This window comes from Amborella trichopoda, chromosome 1 (genome assembly GCF_054954075.1).
Source record: "Amborella trichopoda isolate Santa Cruz 75 chromosome 1, AtrichopodaSantaCruz75HAP2 v2.0, whole genome shotgun sequence".
NCBI classification, from domain to species: domain Eukaryota; kingdom Viridiplantae; phylum Streptophyta; class Magnoliopsida; order Amborellales; family Amborellaceae; genus Amborella; species Amborella trichopoda.
The window spans coordinates 59,815,055-59,842,288 of NC_142336.1; the positions used below are offsets into that span (position 1 = coordinate 59,815,055).

Consider the following 27,234-nt stretch of genomic DNA (forward strand, 5'->3'; position numbering starts at 1 on the left):
ATTCATATCGAACAAAAGATCATTTTCAAAAAATTTGCATGTATATCTAGCATGGTTTTCTAATGATTGACTACTTTTTAAAAAATCGAATGCATTTTATTAAAAAGAAAAAGACAATGGAAAAAAAAAATTGATATGCGTACTCTCTCTTCCTTAGATATTTATCTATATCTCTTTCTATCTCATATCTAATAAGATTAAAATCGGAGAGAGACCAAGTTGAGAGAGATAAACCAAGTTGAAAGGCAAGGGAGAGAGACCACGTTGAGAGAGAGAGACTAGGGTTACTAAAAAGGAGAGAGCGAGGCTACTTTTTAAATAGAAGAGACCTAGAGAAAAGGAGGGGCCATAAAAAGAAGAGCTTGTATGCCTATCTAATGATGGATCATCCTAAAAAAAAAATTACATGCATATGGTTTTAAAATGTTAATAATCCCATAAATATGGGAGCAATGAGATCATTGGTAAGGATTGATTTTTGTTGACATGGTAACCATATGAAATATGGTACATCTAGATTGGGATTGATTATATTGATACGTAAATATCTCCCTCTTGATTGATTTTGTTGCTATATCTCTCTAAATGCAAAATAAATTTTTTTGAACTTGTGACACAAACAAACTATTAAATTTTACATAAGTTATAAGTAATTGTGACTTCCTTGTACAATAGGTAAATGGTTTCATTGGATATAAAAATCAAATATTAAAAAAAATCAAATACTAAAATGCATATAACTAATGATACATAAATATGGATATGTGTGTTAAGATTTACGTTAATATTAGATTTTCTAATTAGTTAAATAATTTGGGTACTTATAAAGTGTGTATAATTATTTTATCTATTTGTTTTTCCAAAAATCACTAACTAGGTTGAGGAGGTTCTATTGCCAAAATTTGAGGACCTACAAATACTCGTGAGCGCATATAGTATTTCACAAGGATCATTTACTATACACCTACTCCCTCGGTCAGAAGATGTACTTTGGATATTTTTTCATTCCAAAAAATTTGAGAACGGCTTAAGAATTATTTGTATAAAAAAATTATTGACTTTTGAGTTTTTCAACACTTGTATCTCACCTTTAAAAATTGGACAATCTCTTCGATATTGAGACTTTATTTTTTTTTTTAAGTGCGTAGAGAGTATAATTTGGAAATTTCTTTTATTGAGGATAATCAATGGGTTGAAAATTTTATATCATTAAAATTTAATGTATTAAAATTACTCATAGATTGGGTTTTACTTGAGGGAGTAAATAAACAGTACATTCTCATGGGAGTATGAAATATTTCGGCAAACAAAAGAAAATTGGCCCTCGGCTCTCGATCCAATTACCATCCTTGGGCTGCGGGACTACTGGTCATGACCACAGTGAAAAATAAATTGGCTATCCTTCACTCGATTGTTGTCACATGAGCAAAGGGATAATTTCTAGAACAAGGTCTTGCATCGAAATGCAAAGATACTAGGTTTTGGAATGTGTGGTTTGCTTTAATGGAAGGGATAAAGAAATTACGATATATATTTCTATGCCATCCAAAAATAAGGATATTAAATGCTGTACCCACGTCCAATGGAGCTTGCATTTCATATATTTTTAGGGATAAAGATTTGGGATTGTATCCTATAAGATTATAAGAATGTTACAATCACTTCTAATTATTAAATGTGGAATTTGATGGCTTGGAGTGTATTATAAAGCTTGAGAAATTTTTGTTTGAACTTTGAGCTTAGTTAATTATAGCCACTTGATTTTACATCTATTACGTAGGGGTGCGGTTTGTATAGAGCTTAGGCTCTAAAGAATCAAATTAGAGCCTACCTTCTAATAGTGTCGAGAAATGTAGTTTCAATAGTGAAAATATTCGTGACAGACTTAAAATATATTATCATTTTTATTTATAAAGTTTAAAGCTTAAAAAATAGTGTAGATAGATATATCTATGAAAACTTGAAAATATTGAAAATTGACGGTCCAAAAATGCATTACAAAATACACAATTTTTAAAACTTGAAATCCATTTTTTTCTCGTGTCCATGCAACTTGATGTCGAGATGATGAATTTGAAGATATTTGGGTATGAAAACAACTTCTTCTAGAGAAATTTTTGAGGTAGGCTCAAATTTGATTGTTTAGAGCCTCGGCTCTATATAAACTTTTCCCATTAAGTAGTTGTGACCTCCTTGTGTAAAAAAATAAATGGTCTTATCGTATATTTTCCCTTGAAGATTTTATGAGCCGCCAAGCTTATGCAAGAGAATAGAATGGATAGAATAGGTGGAATTGCACCAAGTGATTCAGCTAGCTAACACTCAATGACTACTTCAGACACATTTGGTTCTTTGTTGCACATCTTTTTTATTTTTTAGTGTGCTTAGACCAAGCGTACATGCCTAAATTTTAACAGCGCATATTGCATTTTAAATTTACTTTATTTTATGAATTGGATTAAGCTCAAATTTAGTGATTTGATACATCTTATCATCTAAAGTTTTGTAAAAAATTATAAAAAGTATTTAAAAATAAATAAAATGACCAAACAATCTTAAAATAATGAATTTTTATGAGGTATTTTGGTCTTTTAATTAATTATAGTTTAATATTTTACAAGTGTGTTATGGTGATAGGTATGGATGGTCCAAATTTGAGCTTAGTCGTATAAATATAAAAACATGAAATTAAAATAATATTAATTGTAAAAAAGTGGGGTTTAAGTGTAAAACATTAAATATGTGGGAATTTTAAAAAGTTTAAAATAAAAATTGTTTTCCTGTTTAATTTCCCTGAAAAGATAAAAAAAATGCTAGCACACAGTACATCTATCAGATGTTCATATTCAACTGGAGGTATCCAAATTTTTCTGCTTTTAGAATATTTAATCATGGTCGAGGTTTGCATAAGGTGTCCACCTTCTACTTCCAATTAACGCGCACCCTTAAATTTTGCCGAAAGTGGTTGTTCGAGTGTGAGAAACCTTACAATGGCTTGAAAAATCATATTTGTCTATGATTATGAAATTTAAAATTTAAAAAGTGATGCAGATTGAGTTGTATACATAAGGGTGTGGTTTGTATAGAACCTAGGCTCTAAACAATCAAATTAGAACCTATCTTCAAATAGTATCGAGAAATGTGGTTTCAATATTGGAAATCTTTGTGATAGCCTTAAAATACATTTTCATATTTATTTATAAAGTTTAAAGCTTCAAAAATAGTGTAGATCAACTGATCTATGAAAACTTGAAAATCTTGAAAGTTGACGGTCAAAAAATGCGTTACAAAATACAACATTTCCAAAACTTGAAATCCATTTTTTTCTCATGTTCATGTATGTTGATGTCGAGGTGATCAATTTGAACATATTTGGGCATCAAAACCTCCTCTTCTAATGAAATTTTTTAGGTAGGCTCAAATTCGATTGTTTAGAGCCTTGGCTCTATATAAACTTTTTCCCATCTATAAACAATACAAATTCTCTTTTCCATGTGTGTGAGAAAAATGCAATCCTCTTTTTGCATTCATTTAAAATCGATTTTGTATTGCTTCAATGAGGAGTTAGGAGGTTGCACAAGTTGGTTGGGATGATCCGGACTGGCTTCGTTGTTGGAGCAATGAGAAAACAACACAACGTCTAAGGGTATGAATCCTCCCAGTGCCACCGGAGGGACAAGAAGTTGCATGGGTTATTTGCATTCGCCAAGAGCCCACTCTCGGGTCGGGCCGGGTCTAAAACACTCAAAAAAAAAGAAAAAAAGAAACTCAGGGCCCAACCCTAGCAGATCCCGAGTCCCCTAATTTGAGTAGGGCACTTTGGGAGCCAAATACCCACTCCCCCAATTTTGACTCGGGCATACGTCAATCCGACAACATTGCTAAAGGAAAATGGCTTGATAGGGTGCGGCCCTATCAAAATAAGTAAATTCTCACCTTATAACTCATTGAAAATTGCAATTCAAGCATTGAAAAAACGTTACATTGATTATCTCGGCGTGAATATTGTGGTTGTAAAAATAAAAAAATAACAAAATTTCAAGCTCTAAAAAAAGTGTATATTGTAACAAATTATCTAGACCGTCCATTTTACCTTAAAATAAGTATTCACAGTTCCACAAGATCTATACCATTTTTTGAGTTTTAAATTTTTTTATCGGTGTTGGAAAGTAATTTTAGAGCTTCATGAAGATTTTTGTTGCTGAAAGTTCTTTTCAAACTAGAACTTCAGGTGGGGCTTTATTTTGTTTTCATAAAGCCCAAGCTTTATAGAAACTTCATCTATTGCTAAATGGCCATCACTCTCAAATGAGCGGATTAAAAAAATGGCACTATCACTAAAATTTAATGCAAAAAAATAAGATGTCGATATTTTCTTCGATATTAGATATAGCCATGTACTTAAAAATCACCGATTCAGATTAGGAATTACCGAACTAGATTGGGATTTGTGACTAGCCGCCGATTCACTTGCATAATAGAGAATCAACTTCATATAAAGCCCAAATTTGAAGAATATTGTTTTTTTCTCTCATTCTTGAGACATAATCAGGTAAAATTTCTTCCAAATCGTTCCTCTCATTTTGATTGACAATGACCCAAAAATGGAAAAAATCAAACCCTAAAAGCTATGAGAAATAAAAAACGAATTCAATTTTTTTTTGCCATTTATGACCCAATCAGCTATTTTTATCCATATCTCTCAAATAAAACCCATTACCATTGTCCTTTTAGTGATTTGAAATCTATAGCGTCTTTTGTATCCAAGCCCCGAAATATGAAAATGAAAGTGGGAATTCTTACATTAGTCAAATTTTTTATTTTTTTAATTTTGTAAAAAAAAAAAAGGATTTTAGATCAATATAAGGAAAATATCAATTAAATGGTCGAACCACCTTAAAATATTATCAAAGTAGTCAAATCATCCCATTTAACACTATGATTATTGGTTTTCCAATTTCATGTCACTCAATTATCTCCTAAAAAATATGGCAGAAATGATATGATTACCCTAACTCAACATTTGGAGCTTTGGACAAAGGATATGCATTTAAGTAATTCGGCCCCACTGAAAATGGTAAAGTTAAATGATGAAATTACCCCTCGTTTGTTTAGTGTTATCAACACAAAGCTACCAAATGATGAACAATACCTCAACTCATTCAAGGTTAGCAATCCTTAACTTACTTTTTTTCAAGTGTAATTGTCGTTTTCTTGAGTTTGAGCAATTAGAGGTATTTTTATTATCTTGTTTGACTTATTTGAGTGAGGCTAAATTATCAAAGTCCCCTGCTATTTTTGCTAATTTTTAATAGGGTGACATAAGATTTAATATCAGAGTTGAAAATGAGATGATTTGACCACCTTATTGATTATACGAGGCAGTTTGACCATTTAATTCAAATATTGAACTTTAATCTCAAAAACAAAAGTTAAACATTTGCTTTAAAAAAATGATTTCAAAATCATTTTCTATTTTCTGTTCTTTCATTTTCAGGTCGACCAATTGCAGCCCACCCAAACCATTCCAGCTGGTGCCCGGTTCAATCACTCACTCATGGATTGGACCTCCATTGATATTGGTCTTTTTTATCTGTTTTTTTTATCCTCCATTGACATTAGTCATACAACTTTAAAAAATTCCTTCTTTCGGCACAAGTATATAATTGCTAAACTTTATGCTTATTATCAAACATTAACAGGTCTCTGAAAAGCAAAACTTTGAAAGGAAAATTCGAAAAAGAAATGATCTTTAGTTACTTTTACAATGTGGGCCTCATCCGTGATAATGCTTCATGATGCTTAGAGTTCGATTCCATCCTCTAGGATAAATGTACACAAAAGCTCTCGAGGCAAACAATGAAATAAGAGAAAAATAAAAAGATGAGAAATGGTAAAACACAAGATATATATTGGGTTTTTCTTTTTAAGTATACGAGGTTAGATTATCTGTGTCTTTTTAACTCTGCATTTGCACTGACTCAAGTCAAATTTGTTAAAAGGACCCTCACACACACACTCCATCATCATTTAAAAATAGAATAAAATAAGAGACTGATCTTTACTCAAGTCAACGTTGAAAAATAAGGGTAATGTATCGTAAATATCTCCTTTTTTTTGGCGTTTAAAAAATGTGTTTTTGGCAATGTTTTAAAAAACGGATCGGTGACTCGAATCAAGCTCCCAAAAAACCGATCCGGATCGACGAATCGGTGATTCGGATCGGGAATCGGGTGAATCGGTCATATTAAAGCTTAAAAAAAATCCGAAAAAATTATTAAAATTCATTATAAATATTGTTTTTTAAGAATTCAATAAGAAATGAGGGTACTCCATTAAGAATTTTCATGTTTTTGAATGAATATGCGAATATTGATATGTTCTTTCCCTACATGAACCGCCATTCAGCATTTAATTTACATCGCACAAAAGGATAAACATATAATTATCATGGAATAAGTATATCAACATACATGGACTACAATAAAGCATAAAATTAGTAACATATGATCTAAAAATAAAATGATAGACGACGTTATTGTTCTTCTTGGTCACGCTGGTGCCATTGATTGAATTCGTTTAACAATTCATTGATTCGATCTAAAAACGAATCATCGATATTAGCAGGCGTCTGACTATTCCCAAATCCCTGAGTGTTAGTGTTTTATTGTGTTCTCAATCTAAAATTCCCGAAGATTGTCCATCCTTCATGCTCACCTGCACAGTCGTGCTCATCCCTACACTGTTGCTGTTGGCACTCGATATGTGAATAATATGGCTAGGATAGGGTGGCCTCATAATCATCATCTCTCTCATTTTCTCTTTGAATAATATGGATTAAAAATAATAATAACAAATTTTCAAAAAAATCAATCGTGCATTAAAAAAAAAAATTACAAATTTTCAAAAATTTCTATCATGGATTACAAAAAAAAATTCGATCATGGATTAGAAAAAAAAAATCACAAATTTTCAAAAAGTTCAATCATGGATTACAAAAAATTCGATCATGGATTACAAAAAATTCGATCATGGATTACATAAAATTCGATCATTGATTACAAAAAAAAACAAACAAAAAAAAATAAAAAATTCAATCGTGGATTACAAAAAAAGGAAAAAACAATTCGATCATGGATTACAAAATATTCAATCATGGATTACAAAAAACTCTATCATGGGTTACAAAAAAAGCAAAAAACATAAAATTCGATCATGGATTACAAAAAAAAAAACAAACATTTCGATCATGGATTACAAAAAAAAAACAAACATTTCGATCATGTATTACAAAACATTCGATCATGGATTACAAAAAATTCTATCATGGGTTACAAAAAAAAAAAAAAAAACAAAAAATTCGATCATGGATTACAAGAAAAAAAAACAAACATTTCGATCATGGATTACAAAAAATTAGATCATGGATTACAAAAAATTCTATCATGGGTTACAAAAAAAAAAAAAAAACAAAAAATTTGATCATGGATTGCAAAAAAAAAAAAACAATTCGATCATGGATTACAAAAAAATCGATCAAGTATTACAAAAAAATCTATCATGGATTACAACAAAAAAAAAAAAAAAAAAATCCGTACGGGACTCGCCGATTCCCGTACAGTGAAATTGGCGAGTCACTCTACAGAATCGTCCGGTTCTCTCTAGAACCGGACCATTCCCGTTTTTTTCGTCAATTCGATCCGTCCATGACGATTCCCGAGTCGAACCGGGCGAGTCCGGTTCGACTCGGCGTTTTTTTAAGTACTGGTTCTTGGTAATTTATCGTTAATATCTCTTATTTTTTTTGGCTTTTAAAAAATGTGTTCTGCTTTTCATATTATTAGCTGATAATTCGAGTTTTTAAATTTTTATGAAATATCATATTTCATAAATATACTTTGAAATTATTTATGTTTGTTACGAGGATGTCGCAAATACTTCTATCCACAGACATGAGTATTGTGATCTCATTCTATTAAAAGTAAATCGTCTCTTTATATATCTTTTTTTTAGAAAAATAACATATTAATGGAAAACTAAAGAAAAATATATATCTTTCCTTTATAAAAATAACATATTAATGGAAAACTAAAGAAAAATATTTGAAACATGAAAGTGAGTGTAAAATATGGAAAATGTAAGAGACTTTCTTAATATTGAAAATTTTAAAATATATCTACCAAAATTCCCTAAAATTATGGTTTTTATTTTTTGGTTTCATTATTACATATATACCATACATTAGCATTCAAATGCCTTTTTTGCACAATAGTATATCTTTGGGTGGATTTCATGTAAAAACAATATATTGTATTTTTTATTTATTTATAATATTTCGTATGCGGGCAGTGATTTCATGCAACGGTTGTATAGTAATATAATGCAACAACCTTCAAAAAACATGATAGGAATATTTATTTGATCCAAATTTTTAAATATATACTCTGTTCATTAAAAAAAGAAATTTTGAAAACACAACCTAGAAAGTATTTTTTTAGCCCAATTAATATAGGCCATCCGTTTTGATCATATATAGGATGCAAATTAGTTTTTTTTTTTAGATTGAGTATTGAGATGAAGAGAGAGTGTATGCAAAATTTGGGTCATACAAATACCAAAAACATTATTTTTTAGAAGTATGATTGCATTATACTACAATACAACCGTTGCATGAAATCACTTACCTATCATACATTATTTACAAATTTTTAACGGTTAGTAGTGGAAAAGCTCATTATTAAACATCTTCGCACTTCATTTATTTGTTGGGGGTGGGGTTTGTGTAAGGTGCTTGCCTTATACATCGCAACTAAGTCACGCTTTAAAGTTAGTGTAATATCTTACAATGGTTATAATTATGAAATTTAAAATTTCAAAGATAATGCAAATCAAACATATCAATACTTTTGAAAAACTAAAAAATAGACGGCCCAACTAATTACGAGATACACTATTTTGTAGAACTTATATTCATTTTTTTTTTCTCTATACCCAATTAGTTTGGGATCAAACCCTCAAAGTTTGCCCCAAAATACTAAACAAACCTGACCTACATTCTAAAGATGTACCCAACCTTTGGTGGTTAGGGTGGTGGGGCACTATAATATGATGTATTGAGTTCCAATCCTGCAAAAAGATAACTCCTTCATATTTGAATTATCATAAAAAAAAACCAAAAAAATAAAAAATAAATCATGCTATGAAGTTGTAATTTTGAAATGCCGTTTATCGTACAGGATTTGTACCCAATGAGACACCCTATAACCCTTTTCAAGTGAGAAAGGGCAAATTTGTTTTTTCGATATTTTTGTACTTTCAACTAATAAATCCATTTCCTATTGAGTTTTGATTGAAAGGGACAAAAATCAATCACTTTTTGCCCCCAAAATTGTTTTGGATCAAAAGTTGCATTTGGGCTGAGATATTTTACGAGGGGTGGTATACTATGGGACCATTTATTTTTTTAACAAGATCACAATTTTTTTAAGCCATTGAATTTGAAATCTAATGTATTAAAATATGAGATTGTATACAGTGAGATTACTTACTTTTGATATAAAATGATCACAATTCTTTACAACAATTTGATGTGAAATTTGATAGTTTGGATGTGTCATAAAGTTGAAAAAAAGTTATTTTGAAGTTTGATCTTGGTCAACAGAATAATTGCAGCCACTCAATTTCACATCCAACGATCAAGATTATTGTGACCACCTGTACACAATTTTACCTTAAAAAATATCACAACTTTCGAAATTTTTTTTTTAGAGTTTTTGCTCATCCAATGGTTGACAATCTATACATATATGTGCTCAATCGCTTTTACCAATCCGAAAGGTCTAAATTGGCGAATTGGAAAAAGTAAATAAAAAATAAAAGAGGAGTAAAATATCTAAAAAAATATTACATAAGCTAAAAAAAAAAAAAATAATATTAAGGCGGGTGGAGGTTATGGGTCCAACCGACCTGCACCCATTTATTCCCTAACCTAGTTTGGTCCCGACTAATTCCACGAGCAATTATTGAGTCAAATCGCCTAGTTTTCAAGCGCTAACCGGACCGTTGGGAACCGGTTTGAACCACTGGTCCAAAAGTTTAAAAACTTGTTCCCAACAAAATCGAAAATGAGGGGTACGATGGTCATTAAATCAATCGTGGAGGGTTATATAAAGCGATAAACATCGGTTAGAGGGAGAAAGAGGAGAGAGAGGATAAAGTGGGTCGAGAATAGAGAGAGAAAGTTGGATTGGCGCGCGGGAAGTATTAGGAAAGGTCAGATAGAGAGAGAAAGAGGAGAGAGAGATGAAAGTAAAGCTTTGATGTTATATCGGCATTGCAAGAGAGAGAAAGAAGCGTGGTAAATAGCGCATTTCAGGTGAGCGATAAGAGAGGGGAAGTGAAGGTCATGGCATAGGGAGAGGGGGAAGGATTCCAGAGAGACAAGTGTGGTGTGGCGGTGGTGATAAATCTGGCAAACCTTGGGGGGCTTAGGGCACGGTCGTCGTGGAGGCAAGCAGTTGAAGAGGGGGGCGACGAGGAGGATTGCAGGCCTTGGCGTCGAAGGCTCAGGCTCGTCACCACCATGGCCTTCACCCCTATTAATGTCCTCCGCCTCCTCCTGCTCCTCCTCCTCTTATGCACCATCACTGTTGCCTGTCTTACCCTGCCCATCGAAAAGGTAACCCTAATCATATCTCTCTTATCTCAATTTATAGCTTTTTTTTTTTCATCTTTATTTCATTTATCTAAGGGATTACCATTCCCATTTTGTATCTGGAGTTATTCACTGGTTTAATTCGTTGAAACTGGTCGTTGACCTGAGAATGTCCATTTTGTTGATTTGCCATGAACGTGTCGGGTTTCCGTTTTTTCTGTTTGCTCTATGGGATTGGAATTTGGATTCTGAAGTCTTGAATTTAAATGTCTAGGTGGAAATTGGCTGTTTGCAGTATTATTTTTTGTTGGTTTTGGGCTTCTTTGTGTCTTCTTTTTGTATATTAATGTTTATTGATCTTGTTCCATATTTGGTTTTGCGGTGATTCTGTTTCCCTAATTGGTTTTTGCTATTGTATTAATGCGATTGATGCTATTGAAAAGGGCGACTTTGGCACGTGATTCTTGTGATTTTATCCTGGAATGTTAGGTTTGTGTTTTTGTTTTTATTTTTATTTTTTTGCTGGTGAGATATTTCTATAAGGTTCCCTTTTTTCAAAATTTTCCATTCGCGATATTCATGTGATCATTTCATTTTTCTTTTCCTGTGTTTTTTTTTTTTTTTGGGTGTTTTGTTTTGCTGGCTGTATGCGTGTATCAGGTCTAGTCGGTGTGTGTCCAAGTATGACACTGATAATCAAGCTTTATATATCTATTATTTTATGAACCCCCTTTTCATGCTTTTTCCTTTTGGGCTGGACTTCTTATTCTTCTGCCATTGCAAATCTGTAAATCTGGATAAAATTTAGGTGATCACTTATTTATTGCAATTACATTCATAGAAAATCGCATAGATAAAAAGTTTTTAAAAAAGGAAAATACACTCAATTTAAGGATTAGGATTACAAACATTAAAGCCTGTAGCAATAAAAGGAATAGAACGAACCCAAGATTTTTTAGCATTAACTTATTCTGAAATCAAATGCTATGGACTTGATAATTCAATTAGTCATCATTCATCATCACTATTATTACTGATTAATTAAATAATTTGTACTATATTTTTCATACTTTTGTACTGTGACCCTATGAATACACATTTATGTGGTGTGGTGATATCGTTTGGGGTATAAGCGTTTTTTTTTGTTCTTTTGTGTGGGTGCACAAATGTGTGGATGTGTAGTGGCACATGTGTATTTCAGGTTTATTTTGCATTTTATTGTTATATATTTTACTTTCAATGCTTACATCATACTTTTTTTTTTTTTTATGTTAATCTGTTATGTGAATCTGTAGATTTTGAAGGATTTCCTACTTTGGATAGAGCTGAATCTTGGAGCTTGGGGTCCTCTTGTTTTGTAAGTATCAACTGTCTAAATGTTTTTTGTTTAAATATGTTTGAGGTTTTAGGATTCAATTTAGATTGTAAATTTTGCAAATCTTTTATTTCTACCAGAGCCATCTGTTTCCTTTCTCATTTTAGCTTTTGAATCTAATAATATAGTGGTTTCCTTATGCATTACATTTGACGATGGATATAAGATTGTATACATCTTTGGGATGTATATTAGGCTTCGCTGCATATACTTGTTCATTATAACCTCTCAAATAATAAGTTAACAGCTATGCATTTTGCAATTATTGCAATTCAAATCTGTTCATCATGGAGCATGCTATGGTAATGATCCTCTGGTGTTGTTAGACATAATTTTTCTTCGATGCAAGCCAACAAAGGCGAGTGATACTGCATGATTAGAGAGGTTGGTCCTCATGACACAATCTAGCCACTCAATGGTCTCTAACATTCAAACTTTCTAGTTGGTAGATACTATGTAGAGTATCTAGTTCACTAGTTGGAAGTAGACAAGCGCCATGTTTAGGCACTACAACTGTGTTAAGAAGATCTAATCCATGGGCATATTAGGAATATGAAAAAATTATTCTGATAATGTACGATATGGCCAGTGGGATGCAGACACAGTTATATTCACAAGTTTAGGTTCCCTTCTGATGTGAACATGCTTTAAAAATAGGATCTGCTGTTTGATTTGAGGCACTCGATTAATACGGGAACAAGATTTTATTGGGATGGTTATCTTTTAATATAGCTGGAACCTTTTAAATTTGTTGAACTAACTTTTTTCTTCTCTATAATTCCCTGAATTACCCTTTGGTAACATTGGTTTCCACTGTGAAGTCATATGGCTCATTTGATATCTTATGTTAGTTTCACATTCTTGATTGGAACTTGCAGATGGGTTTATTATATATTCATGTGTTGCACTGGCCAAAAATCCATAATACCAAAATACCTTTACGATCACAATGATCGCTCTGGCCTTTTTCAAAGAGAAGGAATACCTGAAAGCACAATATACTCAGGACCTGAGGGGGGGATTGAAATTTCCGAAGGGGTTCACTTAAGGCGCATCACCCAAATCAGGGAATCAAATGTCAATAACATTGCCAAGAAACTCTTGGTTATAACTTACAAAGCATGCCCCTGAATCCTGATGGTGTATTAAATGTTAAGGCATCTTGTTTTATAAACATATCTTGAAGTTGGCAGCAGTATATTATCTTTATGTATTTGAATTTTTTCTGGTAGAAGTCTTGTTAAGACCTAGCATGAGAGTAGCAAATTTTAAGAAATGATCATGCATGCGATTGAGTACCAAATCAAATGGTCAACCTGTTTCATTTTGCACTCCATTCGCAAGTGATATTTTATGGTTAAATTCCTTTTATTTTATTATTTCTCTTTCCACAAAAGGATGCTGAGATGTATCTCTGATTTGCACAAAATTGTTAACCTTTTGCTCTCTTCGTGTTCTTTGACTAATTTGGAAAGCATACAGGGCTGTAGCATACATTCCTTTGACAGTACTTGCAGTTCCCGCATCAGTACTCACTGTACGTGTCGAATTTTATCATCTTTTTGCCATCAGTATTATACCCTTTTTATTCTTATCTATTAGACATGATCTTTTACGAATGTGTAAATATTTTATTGGTTCATAGCCCTCAACATCTATCTTTCTAATCCAAAACTTTCCTAGAATGTCATAGTTAACGATTATTTGAAGAACTATTAGTTACTTGTGATATAAATTTTTCCTCTGGTCTTTTTTTATGCATTCCCTGCTCATGCCACAGCTCTTTGGTATTGCCCTCTTATATTGCTGCTTATGATTTTGTAGCTTGGAGGTGGATACCTATTTGGGCTGCCTATAGGTTTTATTGCGGATTCTATTGGAGCTACAATTGGTGCAACAGCGGCATTTCTTGTTGGCAAAACGGTCTGTATTAAAACCTTAGTGTTGTTTGACTTTTATATGTGGACTTTTAAATGACATGGCAGTTTTATAGATAGCTGGCCGGTCTCTTATGAAAGGCTCCTTTTCTCTCTTGATAGGGTCGATTCCTTTTTTGTTGGGTGTTTTTTAATATGATATTTTTATTTGGACATGATCCATATCGACATTATCAAGAAATAGGACGTTTCGTGAGGTCCTTGAACTTTGAGCTTGAGACCTGTTTATGGTATTGTTTGAGCACTCTAATTTGAATAAAATTCCCTTCCTTTTCTTATTAGAATAAGGAAACTTCTCCATGTGAAGTATAGTTGTGCCGAACTCTATACTCTTCGGTGCTTATTACCGTGCTATGTGCGCTATACCTGGTTTATTTATTTATTTATTTTATTTTGGAGAAGGTGATGAATATATATTGCTTACAAAAATCCGCAAGGCATGGGTCTATTTGGGCATCCCACAGGGTGGTACTGTTACCATTAAACACAGCTCATTAATGCCTTTAGCATATACAAACATGAGAGGCTACTGTAAAAAAAAAGAGAGGGTAGTTTGGGGGGAGCTAGAGCGAGAGAGAAGGGAAGGTGAGAAGAGGGGAAGGAGAAGAGAGTGAAAAGAAGGTTGTGGGAGGAGAGAAAGTAGACATGAGCGAGGATGTAGGGAGGGGAAAGAGTGTTGATACAGAAGTATAAAACATTTAGGTGGAGTCTGCGGTCCCCACTGCAGCCCCCCCTTTAGCTAGCTCATCAGGAACTGTATTGGCCTCCCTCCAAGAATGTTGAACATAGAGACCTGCAATGATGGAAAGTGTGATTAAAAATATGAGTCTCCAAGGGCATTGACTTCTTGGAAGCCCATGAGATTGCAGTCTTTAAATTCCCGTCCGCTGTCAGGTGGGACACCATGTAGCTTTAAATATTTTGCGACCCTCTAAGAGGGGCCAGGGAATCAGTCATGGTAGAGTGCATGATACCTAAGTAGCCTGATAGAGAAGATATGGTAATTCCTAGGGCATTTTTGAAAATACTGCCAAATCCATTTCGGCCTGGGTTACCGAGAAAACAACCATCATTCTTGAGTTTCATGTTGCCTGGGTGGGTGGAAGCCAGAGATTGGAACTGGGAATTTGTTGGGTCAATAAGTAAGGATGTCTTTCCAGTTATATTGAAAAAGTTTCTTGGGTCTTCTTTAGCTCTTTTTTGTGGCCCATAATATAGCTAGGCCTCTAATGTGCTGAGCGGTGGTCCATATGGTCCGCTCCTTCTTGTGGAAAATTCTCGAGTTTCATTGTAATAATCCTAAAATTTAAAAAAAAAAAAAAAAGAAAGAAACTTTTAATAAGTGACGGTCCATATGAGCATGATGGTCCTTAGGGACCATCACTACTTTCAAAAGCTTTTGGTTTAAGCTTTTGCTGCCTTGCCACGTCCTTTGGTGGACGTGGGCTTTAAACGTTCAGGTGTAATATAATTGTTACACCTCATGTATGAGGTGTAACTTAATAAGATAATATAATAAGGTATCTTAATAATTTAAATAGGAGAGGCGAGGACTCCCACCCTAAAATTTTTTTGAGATCTTTCTCTCTCTAGTCAAAACACAGTGAGCTCTTTCTCTCTCTAGCCGAATTTTTATCAAAAGCTCCTTCTCAAATATTTTAGGTAAGTGACTTCATTATCTTGAAAAATAATCCGTTTTTCTTAAAAATGAAATGAAATAATTACTTCTGCTTATTATCATGAATTTTAGGCGCGATAAATTTTATGCGCAAGTGACCTCATTATTTTGAAAAATAATCTTTTTAATAAAATTGTGCTATTTTATCTATGTTAGAAATCTTAAATGCTGTAAATTCTTAGAAAAATAAATTTATTTATTTTTCTTGTCTATTGTTAGAAAATTTTAGATACTGTAAAATTATTAATAATAAATGTGATGTTCCTGCTTTTAGTAAAATTGTGAGATTTCTTTCTACTGGTTTTGAATATTTAGACATTGTAAATTTCATGTACAAATGACTGCCTTATTATTTGAAAGTTTATATTTTGCAATTGATTATAGCATTGTCTGTGAAATGTTTATTTGCGAATTAACATCCCATAAATTGTGATAATTCCGTATTCTTGAATTTCTATAAGAGTTTTTCTATACATATTAGATTGGCAATTATGCTAAAATGTCTTTACGAACGGCTACCTTTCTAAATTTGAGCCCAAAATATTTGACTGGTTATTTTTGAAATGTTTTTGAAAGTGACTGCTATTAATGGTTTCAGTGAAATTCATATTAATAATTTCAGTGATACGTTGAGTACATGATATTGCTGCTTTCAAATGTTTAAAGAAATTTAGAAATAGTTTAAGTATGCAAGTGGACTCATCTGGTTCGCCGGTGAGGTATAAGTGGACCTATCCGGTATGCCGGTAGGGATTAAGTGGACTCATCCGGTACGCCGGTGCGGTATAAGTGGACCTGTAGGGATTAAGTGGACCTATCTGGGATGTCGATAGGGATTAAGTGGACCCATCAGGACGCTGATGGGGTATATAGGTGACCTACTTGGAGCGCCAGTAGGGTAATTTGTGAAATCCTTTGAATTATGCACTGCCGTTAAAATGTTATATGCATTTCAATTATTCGGATTATACTTAATTATGCATTTTTGAAAGTGAAACTGTTAATGCATTTCTGTTAATAGATCTCTTTTTTGAAAATATTGATATCTTTCAACCATGATTATTTTTAGGATTATGATGATCACTTACTGAGTAGCCAAACTCATCAAATTATGGTAAACATTTTTTCAGGATAACTGCAGTTTCATTTTGAGTGTTCGTCAGGATCAACTCTGGAAGATATTGTAGTTGTGCTTAAACTTTCTTTTGTTACTTTGTAAGAATTTGCCACTGTAATTTGTCTTATCAAGAGATGTATATATGTTTTGACTGTCACATCTCAGGAATATCAGTATTGTAAATTCTTGGGGCGTGACAATCACTCAGTCCATATGGTCCATTGTGTGGCTAGGACTGAGAACCTCCAAAGGAAAATGCCTGTGGCAGGATGAGGAGGGAAGAAAAATGTTGAGAAAAGTTGGATTAAGCTTGTAGTGACCCATACCCATTGGAAGTATTGGAGAAGTTTACTCCAGAGGGAGGTGGCAAAGGCACAATGTAAGTAAAGTGCTCATGGTTTTCTTCCGCTTCCCTGCATAGGATGCGTTTGGTGTGGGAGGTTGGAGCCCCTATTATGGTGATGATCTATGGTGAATGTGTGGTTGGGTAGAACCAATCATGTGAAAATTTGTACTTTGTGGAGGTTGGGGTGAGATATGCTAAGGTGTACCTGGTTTATTTTACCCTCAGTGATTATCTGCATAAAGTCATGAGGTCTTTCTGATGATCTTTATTTACTTATTTTTCCATAAATATGTTTCCTTATGACCCATGTTACATGGATTATTTTGTTCGGGCTCTGTACCCAATATGGGACCTGTAGCTGACTCACACAATGACAAGATTCTTTCAGATTCTTTTTCTTGTTGGCTTGCAATTGACTAAAATCATTCATATTAACTTTGATCTTCTTTTTTTAATTCGGCAGAAATATCTACTTTGAAAATCAGTATGAATTCTGCCAAACCGTAATTGATTTTTGTTTTGCTACTTATCATGAAATAAAATATTAGTAAACAATGCTGGATATTGTATTCTATTTAAAATATAGCCACATGTTCTCTAATCTTGTTTTTCATGGCATGATGAATGTGACAACCCATAAATGTGTCTTATGCAAGTACCTATGTCCATGGCGACATGGCTTCTGAATATTGAAATTTTTATGCATGATGTTTCCTGAAACTTTTGAACATGCTTTTGGAAAATGTGGTTTTCTTTTTCCAGCTAGATGATAAATATTTTTTTGATAAATAAGCTTTATGATGTCGTCATATTGAGATAGTGGTTCACGGGCTTAGACTAGTCTAATATTCTTCAATGCTTTTAGAGTGAACTTCACTGACTTTGGGATGGCCATGGATATCTATGCATTTAATTGTTTGTTTGATTGTGGGACCTTGGTAATTGTATTATGAAGTCCCTGGTGGCTAAGGTGGCAGCCCAAATTGGGCGACCGTATTTGATTATTTTGGATTTACAAAGAACTTATAGATTCTTGGAAACCTTAGTGCAAAGAGTTAAATGTTCTACTATAGCGTGTCGCAATTGGTCCATGTAAAAGTCTCTGCAAACCCTTGTTTCTTTGTAAAGATTCTTTGAAATGGATACATCATTTACTTGATAGAAGTTATTCGGATCTTTCATCTTAGGTGGCACTACTGTTCTCATAATGTTGTTTTATGGTCTAGGAGGTAATCTTGTTCGCAATGTGTCCCCATTATTTTGGGAATGCATTCCCTCTTTCCTTAGGAACTCTTCCTGCTAAATTTGTTATAGAAGAGCCCATCTCTCCTTTGGAGGGCTTTATTGTGGACCAACCAAATGCACATATTTGAAAGAGATTTCAAACATCAAAATCCTGTAATTTATCCTTTTTCTAAGATTTATGTTTTTACTATTTGATTATTTATTGTATTGGTGCTCCCATGCAATGAAATTCTGTAAAAGACATTATTATTTTATTTTATTTTTGCAAAATACAGTCTAGAATTTGTCCTTTAATTTTTAATTTTTACCTTAGAAGGCCTCAATTTCAATATCCATACTTAAAAGTTGGTGCCCTCTATACAGATTGGGAGGGCATATGTTATTTCCAAGTTGAAGGATTATCCACAGTTTCAGGCAGTTGCTATTGCAATTCAGAGATCTGGCTTTAAGGTTTGACTGGTCTATGCTTGGAATATGTTGCCTTACTATGGTGACCTCAATATCTCAAACTATTTAGTTAGTGGATTTCTATAGTGAACTAATGATTTTCTAAGTCATGCACAGAGTATAAAATCTAGGGTGTTTGCCTCTCTAGTATTTGTAGAATAATTATCTTGTGCTTTATTTTTTTTGTCCTCTCTAGATTGTGCTGCTGCTTCGGCTTGTCCCCTTACTTCCGTTCAACATGCTGAACTATCTCCTTTCTGTGACTCCTGTTAGCATTGTTGAATATATGCTGGCTTCTTGGCTGGGAATGATGGTAAGCGACTTCCTTGTGCCCGTGTTTCCCGTCATATTATGGCTTAATTGAGTTCTGGTTGATAGGATCACCCAGGCCTTTTGACTTTTTGGAATTAATAAAATGATCATATTGTATGCATAGACGGTGTTTGTATGCTAACGCTGAGGTCTAATTTATGCCTTGCATTAGAATGTTTCTTTTTGAAATTTAATACCACAAACTTGAATAATCTTAGGTTAGTCTATTCTTTTTCTTCACATGGAAATTTGGTAGAGACTTGCGTTACCATTTTTAGATGCCATTTATAAGTTGAAAGAATATTTCTTTTTGATTTTGTTTTTCATGTGTTGGCACTAATTGGTATTGTATTCAATGGCCCCTGTGGCTACCTGATCCTCTGATGATGAGCATCAAGCGTCACTTATTACCATGGTCCTGTACTTTTCTCATTGTCAGAACCACTTCTCTCAACATTACTCCTGAAATTTCTATTATCCTTCTCCCTCCACACAATCTAGATGATAACCTGGCAATGACAAAACTTGGTCCCCACTGCGTAAAAGGGTCAGCAAAGATCCACTTGGTGGCCCAATAATGGACTCTCTATCCATTTCTTTATCCCTCCAGTTCGTTTAAAAGTTTCACATTAGTAATGCTTCTAGCGTGGAGCTAATCTTTCCAGGAGTAGAACGCAAGCCTGTATTATGTTATTGTCACTTCATAGTTCAGCCTAGAACTTCACTCTTGTATCCATACCATCCCCTACCCAAATCATTATCCCAAATTGATACAGGGAAGATGGGAAAGAAATAATTAGAATAATAAATAATAAATGGGTGAGAGAATATATTATCTCTCAATGTCTGCAAAGGAGTCCACTCTAAAGATCTCTTAACAAGAGCGAAACAACTTCTTTCTTCTCAATAACCAAGTTCTCTAAAAAGGATATTTTCCCTTTAAATACAAAACTGAAAGCTCTAATAAAAAAATAGAAAAAAAAAACCTCCAAAATCTTTCTCTCTCTCCCCCCTCCCCTCGGTTTTCTCTCTCTCCTCTCTCTTCATCTCACGTAAATCTCTATCTTTTTCGCTCACCCTCACATCATCATCGGTTACATGAATCTTGTTTATCCATTCTTCTCTATCATGGGCAATACCCTCAGTAAAACCAAAAGTTACGATATCTTTTTTCATTACTTCTATCGCTGACCTTTTGGGCATTCTTTTTGCCCTTTTAGAGCCTTCGACTTGAACCAAATCACATCTCCTAATCGGTGTTGTATTAGGTCTACGCTACACATGACTAGCCCACCGAAGCCTACTTTCCCTCATCGGTGTTGTATTAGGTCTACGCCTACACATGACTAGCCCACCTAAGTCTATTTTCCCTTATCTTATCGCCTATTGAAGTCACACCTAAGTTCCCTTGCATGTATTCATTTCGAATTCTATCCTTTTTTGTCTTGCTACTCATCCATCTCAACATCCTCATCTCAGCTACGCTCATCCTATAAATAAATTGTTTCTTTACCACTCAACATTCCGTCCCATAAAGCATGGCTGGTCTTACAGCCATCCTATAGAACTTCCCCTTTAGTCTTATTGGTATGCAACAATCATGTAAACCATCGGATGCACATCTCTACTTCACTTATCTAGCTCGAATTCTATGTGCGACATGTTCTTCAATCTCTCAGTTTTCTTGGATTATCGATCCTAGATATTGGAAACAATCTCTTTTAGGTATTTATTGGCCATCAATCTTAATTACTTCCTCATTTCTACTCTTACTATAACTAAACTTGCATTCCACATATCTAATTTTAAAACCTTTAGATTTTAGATCATCCCTCCAATGTTTTAACTTTGTGTTGATGCCGCCCCTAGTCTCATCGATGAAAACTATGTTATTTGTGAACAACATACACTACGATACCTTATCTTGTAGGTGCCTAGTTAACTCATACATGATAAAAACAAAGAGATATGGGCTCGACGTTGACCCCTGATGTAAGCCCATTGTCATTGAGAACTCACTTGTCTTTCCACTAGTTGTTTGCACACTAGTTAGCGCTTCCTTATACATATCTCTCACTATGTCAACATAATATTTGGTGACTCCTATCTTTTCCAACACCCATTAAATTAAATCTCTAGGTACCCTATCCTATGCTTTCTCTAAGTCAATAAAGGTCTTTTTTCCCTTTGTCCTAAACTTCTCAATCAGTTTCCTAAGTAGGAAAATGACTTCGATAGTTGACGTCCCTGGCATAAAGTCAAACTGGTCTTTACCTATTTTCTCTCTCTAGTTTTCTACTCACTTCATCTTAGAAGATAAAATAAGCTTTCAAATTCTACCCCTAAAATTTCTACAATCAGTAAAGACAAAAATAACCCTAAACCTAAAAAGTCTAGAAAATTACAAAATAAAAAATTTAAAAAAGTTATTGCATCATTCGCCTGGGGTTGGAAGAAGCTCAACCTCAAGCTTGAAAGTTCAAACTGGATTCAAAGATCGTCTCCTTCATCACCATGTGGAAGTATTTCTATGTCTTAATCTTGTACTTGAATTTCATCTACTTCTTTAGTCAAATTTACCTCCATCTTCTTTTTTGGGCATTCATATGTATGGTGTCATGTTTCATTATATCGATAACAAGTAAACTTTAAGGAATCCCTGTTTTCTTAAATTTTGGGTGGCACAATACCTCCTTCTGGGTGAAAAGCACTTATTAGTGCTCCATTGGAATTTAGTCTCTACTCATAAAGCAATTTGAAAAGCTTTGCTTAAGGTCCATGGCTGATGTAGAAAGACCTCATCTCTAACAGGTGGTTGGAGTCTATTTACATACTGACCAACCTTTTGTCCTTCAGTAACTTGGAGGTTGTTTCGAGCCAACAAGCGTATAAAATTCCCCGGAATAATCGTCCACTTCCTTTTCATTCTATCAAAGATTTTCGAGGTTTTAAAAGAAAATTTGCTCATGATCCTCCTGAAGAAAGTTTTTTTTCAATTTCTTTTTCATATTTTGCCAGTTCGAAATTTTGCCTTTCCACCGCAAAGTTGGGATTGTTGGACTTGTTCCTACCAGGCCACTACATACCCTCGGAGCTTGGTTACAACAAGTTTAACCTTACTTTCCTCATAAAATTAGGGAGATCGACTTTTTAGAGATCTCGTGGACATTCTGTAGGATGTGGGTCGTGCCTGAAAATTTGTTCGTTACGTTCGGGATCAACACCCCGAGTTGGTTGTAGGACTCGACTTGTCTCTACGGTGCATTTTGGTGTCAAATCTTCATGGTTGTGGGCACCCTCTTCTCGAAGAATGATTTCTTCTAATTGTTACAACCTTTGATTTATTTCGCTAACCTCTACCCGGATACCCTCCACAACTTTGTTTATATATTCTATAGTGTTTGGCATTAAATCACCAATCGTAGGACCAGGTTTTGGTGGCATTGTGAGTTTGGATCTTCTTGTTCTGGTACCAACTAATGTAGGGAAGGAGGGAAGATGAGAAATAAATAATTAAAATAATAATAGTAATAATAAATGGGTGAGATCATAACCCTCGCGCAAGGTCTGCAAGGGAGTATACCCCAAAGATCGTGTTATAAGATCAAAACTTCTTTATTCTCAATTAACCAAGTTCTCAAAAAAGGGACCTCTTCCCTCTAAATACCAACTAAAGGAACTAACAAAAAAAAAGAATAAAAAACCCCGCAAAAATTCTTTCTCTCTCCCCTATGTTTTCTCTTTCTCTCCTCTCTCTATATCTCATATAAATCTCTATCTTCGTCCCTTTTCTCAACCTCGCATAAATCCTATAAATAGTTTCCTAACTATTTCATCTTTAAAAATAAAATAAACTTTTCAATTCTATCCCAGAAATCTCTACATCTGATAAAGACAAAAATAACCCTAAACCTAAAAAATAACAAATTTTTTTTTTTAAAAGTCATTGCATCACGAACTCCTCAACCCCTAGTAATTTCCATGATCCGGACACCCTTGTAACCTGCATTTGTTATTCCTCACCCAAAAAAAGAAAAAGAAAAATCCTATCGTTTTGACCTTATAAATGAATGCGAAGATTATTGCCAGGTTCATTATATCTATTAAACACCGTTGATGCATGGACACTTGCATATACTTAATGTGCCAGTGTTGCCACAAATAGTGATATGGGTACTGCTTGGATACTTGAATGTTGTATAAAATGGCACTTAGAACATATAACCACTAATATTCATGCATTATGATATGGTATATATATGTGTCAATGTGTCGATGCACATGGTTCTACAAGCTTTAATATAGAGTTATTGATGTGTTAGATAGAGAAGTCTAGCATCTGCATCTATGTCCTGGACTTCTTGAAATGCTGAGGTGTATCCCTGTTCTCCTTATCATGTCTATAGCCATACCTATATCTGGGCATCGTAGCATAAAACATAATAGCTAGGAAATTTGAAGGCTCAAGCGATGATGGTATCCACTAAGATGTAGGGGCTTTTAAAAAGCCATCACACTTTCTAAGAAAGAAAAAGGAGCATGCTTCCCCAAAGAATCAGGGAAAAGTCACTCATAGAAGGCTATAACCAGAAACAAATGGTAGAATAACATCATCAAGGCTTTACAATTTCCACCCCCTAATGCATCTATACTTTCCATTCATGTGTACACTCTAAAAACACCTGGATCATGAAATGACTCAACACATCTCCTTAATATTAATTTATTGAAAAATATTCCTCCCTCAAGTGTAGACACCACATCACCTGTAATCCCCTCCTCTCATTGAAGCACACAAATCTAACTGCAGTGTTCATGGTAAGCAGCTAAAGCTGATGCTGGATAGATGTTAATGATGTATACATGATTTTCCTTGAATTCACCTTTCTATGTCAATATGTATTTCTTCAGAATTGCATCTCTCGAAGTTTTGGACTTGAGGATTTATGTAGAATGGCTTCCTCATTTTTGTCATGTGTTCCACAGCTTCTGTATTAGTGATTGATTTTGCAGTAAAATTGGTTTAAACTTAACAATGTTTGAGAGATTTTCATTTGCAGCCAATTACACTTGCCTTGGTGTATGTTGGGACAACTTTGAAGGACTTATCTGATGTTACACATGGATGGAGTGAGATTTCGACTACTCGTTGGGTTAGTATGGATTACCCTGTCTTTTTAGAGTTGATAAAATGCCATTATGAGGGATTTACTGAAGAATGGAAATAATGTAGCTCTTTTGTTTTCTCCAAGTCCATTTGATACTTTGCCCCTGTCAATTTCAAAATCTCCACTATTTTCTTTTTATTAGATTACTCCATATGAACAACGTATATTCGGGTATTTGGTCATTGTAAAAGTGATAATTTGTGAGATCCCAATGTGTTTGTAATCTTTGAATTATTTGTAAATGCGCGGAATGCTTATCTCTAGGTAACATGTATTACTGCTCTTAGTGCTAGCTGAATCCAAGTAATAAAATTGGGGCATCATGCTTCAACATCGGAGCTTTTTTTTTTTATCTTCTACATTTCTGGTTCTAGTGGCATTATAATATCAAGGTGCAATACCTGTACATGAGATGCGTTTTTAATCCACAGCATCTGATTATATGATATGGCCTATGGGAATGCAGGTGGTTCTTGTATCTGGTCTTGTAATTTCAGGTGAGTATTTGGGCAGTGCTTGCTTCCCTATGTTTTTCACTTGGTTTCTCCTGGATTTCTAGTAGCAAAAGTGGGTTTTGAAGTATGTAGTTTCAGTAGCATAATTGGGTTTTAAGCTTTCTAATTATCAAGGACTCAGGTTGGTACTCGCTAGACGAGCTCGAGTGACTTGGGTGAGTCGAGTCAGAGTCGTTGAGTTTTTCACACCAGCCTGAAGTATTAGCATTCACTTATGAGATGAAAATGTTTCAGCATATGATAAATGCTACCCTTGTTTCAATTTACATGATCCTTCTATTTCTTTCTCCTTTTTCTGCAGTGGTTCTTATGGTTCTTGTTACTAAAGTGGCGAAGTCATCTTTGGAGAAAGCACTGGAGGCAAATGCAGAGGTCGAGAGTGTTTGGACCCCACCTCAATTACCTACTCTTGCAGATGCTGCATCGGATCTAAATCAGCCCCTCATAATCAAGATTGATACTGCTGATCATGAGAAGTGATGTCTGTCCATCCATGTATATTCTTTTCTTCTCTACTACCTCGGTTCATTTCATATTAGCAAATATTGATGCCATGGTGAGAATGCATTTTTTTTTCTCATTTGTTTAAAGCATTGTCTTTTTTTCTACCACACCATTGTTATACAAGTGAAGACTATAAATTGAGAGAAATGATAAAAGAGTTCTACAGATCCAACTCAAATGACATGTATTTCAAGTTCTTCTAGGGAATATGCCCAGGAAGTGTAATGCACACTAGCTTCGCATAAAAAGGTAGCTATTTACCCCATGTTGTGGTTTTATGTATGTTTTGAAACCCAGCTATTTATTATCGGGAATTGCCTATCTGGATTGGGTAGGTGATCGGGCTCCCCTAACCTCCCAGATTTTGCTTATTATTATTGTCAAGTGATTTTTCACTCCTTTGGCTGATCCTGATCTGCATTGTGGGTGGGAGATCGAAAATGATTCTAGTTTTTAAAACACTGGGTTAATGAGAACTCTCTCCATTTGGGCTTTGTTTAGATGGCGCCAAAAACGCGTTATGGCACATTTTGCTTTGCGTGACAGTTCCAGCTTGATTTCTGAGGCAGCAGTGGAGTGCCCCAACAAATGCATTATGGAAATTAGGTTATGGTGCTCCCAAACGCAGCATTAGGTTAACATGAGTTTTACGGGTTAATGGCCCATGAGATATGTTGGATGCCATTTTTATCACTTCCATCCTAAATTAACGCTCTAACCTTGGCAGCTCTAGGGCAAACGTGAATGGAAAATTAGAATTTATTTCTATTGATAAAATGAAGATAAACGTTTACATGAGGTTGCACTTTTATTTGCACAATTAACACTAATCTATAACGTTCATTTTATTCAGACAGTCTAAAAGATATGCCATATTTTTACACTTTTACAAATGAAGTTGCAAGCTTATGCAAACCAAACCCTAAAAAAAAAGTGGGGTTAAAAGCAATAAATTGTAAGGGACTCAAATAACTATATTTTTAGAATATACAGTCCTTTGGCTCCGGTGGCAACTAGATCAATGCGTGATTGCCTCGAGAAGTTCCCGTTGAAGTTCAATATGAAACTTTGGGTATATATCATGAGATTCACGAGCACTATCGAATAGTAAATAGTGTAAAAAAAGAAATTGTTTGTATATACATTAGGATCTTCAAGCTCAAGGTTCATAGGAACTGGAACCTGGGATGTTGGCATCACTTTGGTACTTTTTCACCACTAGTTCTTCTTTAGTTGGAGGCTTGATAGCTAACTTTATCGAGATATTATTGGTAGAGTTTTACGGGGATATCATCGTTTTTGTCTTTTTTATTGGGAATTTATCAGCTAATTACTTCAAAATATTAATTATTTCTGTTATTGTTTATTATGAGTTTTGTATTAGCACTTGTAGTATGAATTCAAACAAGACAATTAAAACATAAAGGGTGGGGTTTGTATAAGGCTGAGGCCCTAAAGAATCAAGGTGCACCTTCAAATAGTATTGAAAGGCGGCGTTTCAGTACTGAAAATCTTTGTGATGTCCTGAAATTTATTTTCATATGTAATTGTAAAATTTGAAGTTTCAAGAATAGTATAGATCGAGCAAATATATGCATATTTGAAAAATCTTAAAAATTGATGATCTAGAAAATGCATTAGAAAACATGCTATTTTCAAGACTTGAAATTTATTTTTTCTCATGTTCATATATCTTGTGGTTCATATGATTGATTTGAGGAATTTTGTGCATCAAAACAACTTCTTCTAGTAATTTTTGAGAAGCGCCCTAATTTGATTGTTTAAGGCTTCACCCTATAAATTTTTTTCAAATAAAATATATTTAACATTTTGAAAATTATAGAGTTGACAATAATTTCGAATGTATCTCAAAATATATTGAGAGTCACTGTTCAAAATAAAGTTTTAACTTGCACATTCCTTATCAAATACTTAC

General features: G+C 34.1%; 1 protein-coding gene across 5 annotated transcripts; it reads left to right on the forward strand.

Annotated features, from left to right (window-relative positions):
• Window positions 1-10,388: 10,388 nt before the first annotated feature.
• Window positions 10,389-25,563, forward strand: LOC18440575 (uncharacterized). Of its 5 annotated transcripts, none has more exons than XM_088850624.1 (9): window positions 10,389-10,678; window positions 11,950-12,011; window positions 13,512-13,566; window positions 13,854-13,952; window positions 18,716-18,842; window positions 18,996-19,112; window positions 24,172-24,264; window positions 24,746-24,776; window positions 25,096-25,563. In XM_088850624.1, exons 5-9 carry the CDS (start codon window positions 18,816-18,818, stop codon window positions 25,272-25,274), a joined length of 447 nt encoding a protein of 148 aa, XP_088706750.1. In that variant the 5' UTR covers window positions 10,389-10,678; window positions 11,950-12,011; window positions 13,512-13,566; window positions 13,854-13,952; window positions 18,716-18,815; the 3' UTR covers window positions 25,275-25,563. The 5 variants fall into 5 exon arrangements, 4 of the variants coding, with proteins under 4 accessions (XP_088706750.1, XP_088706742.1, XP_088706745.1 ...); XM_088850616.1 differs by having other exon boundaries at window positions 18,716-18,802; XM_088850619.1 differs by lacking the exon at window positions 24,746-24,776 and having other exon boundaries at window positions 18,716-18,802.
• Window positions 25,564-27,234: the final 1,671 nt, after the last annotated feature.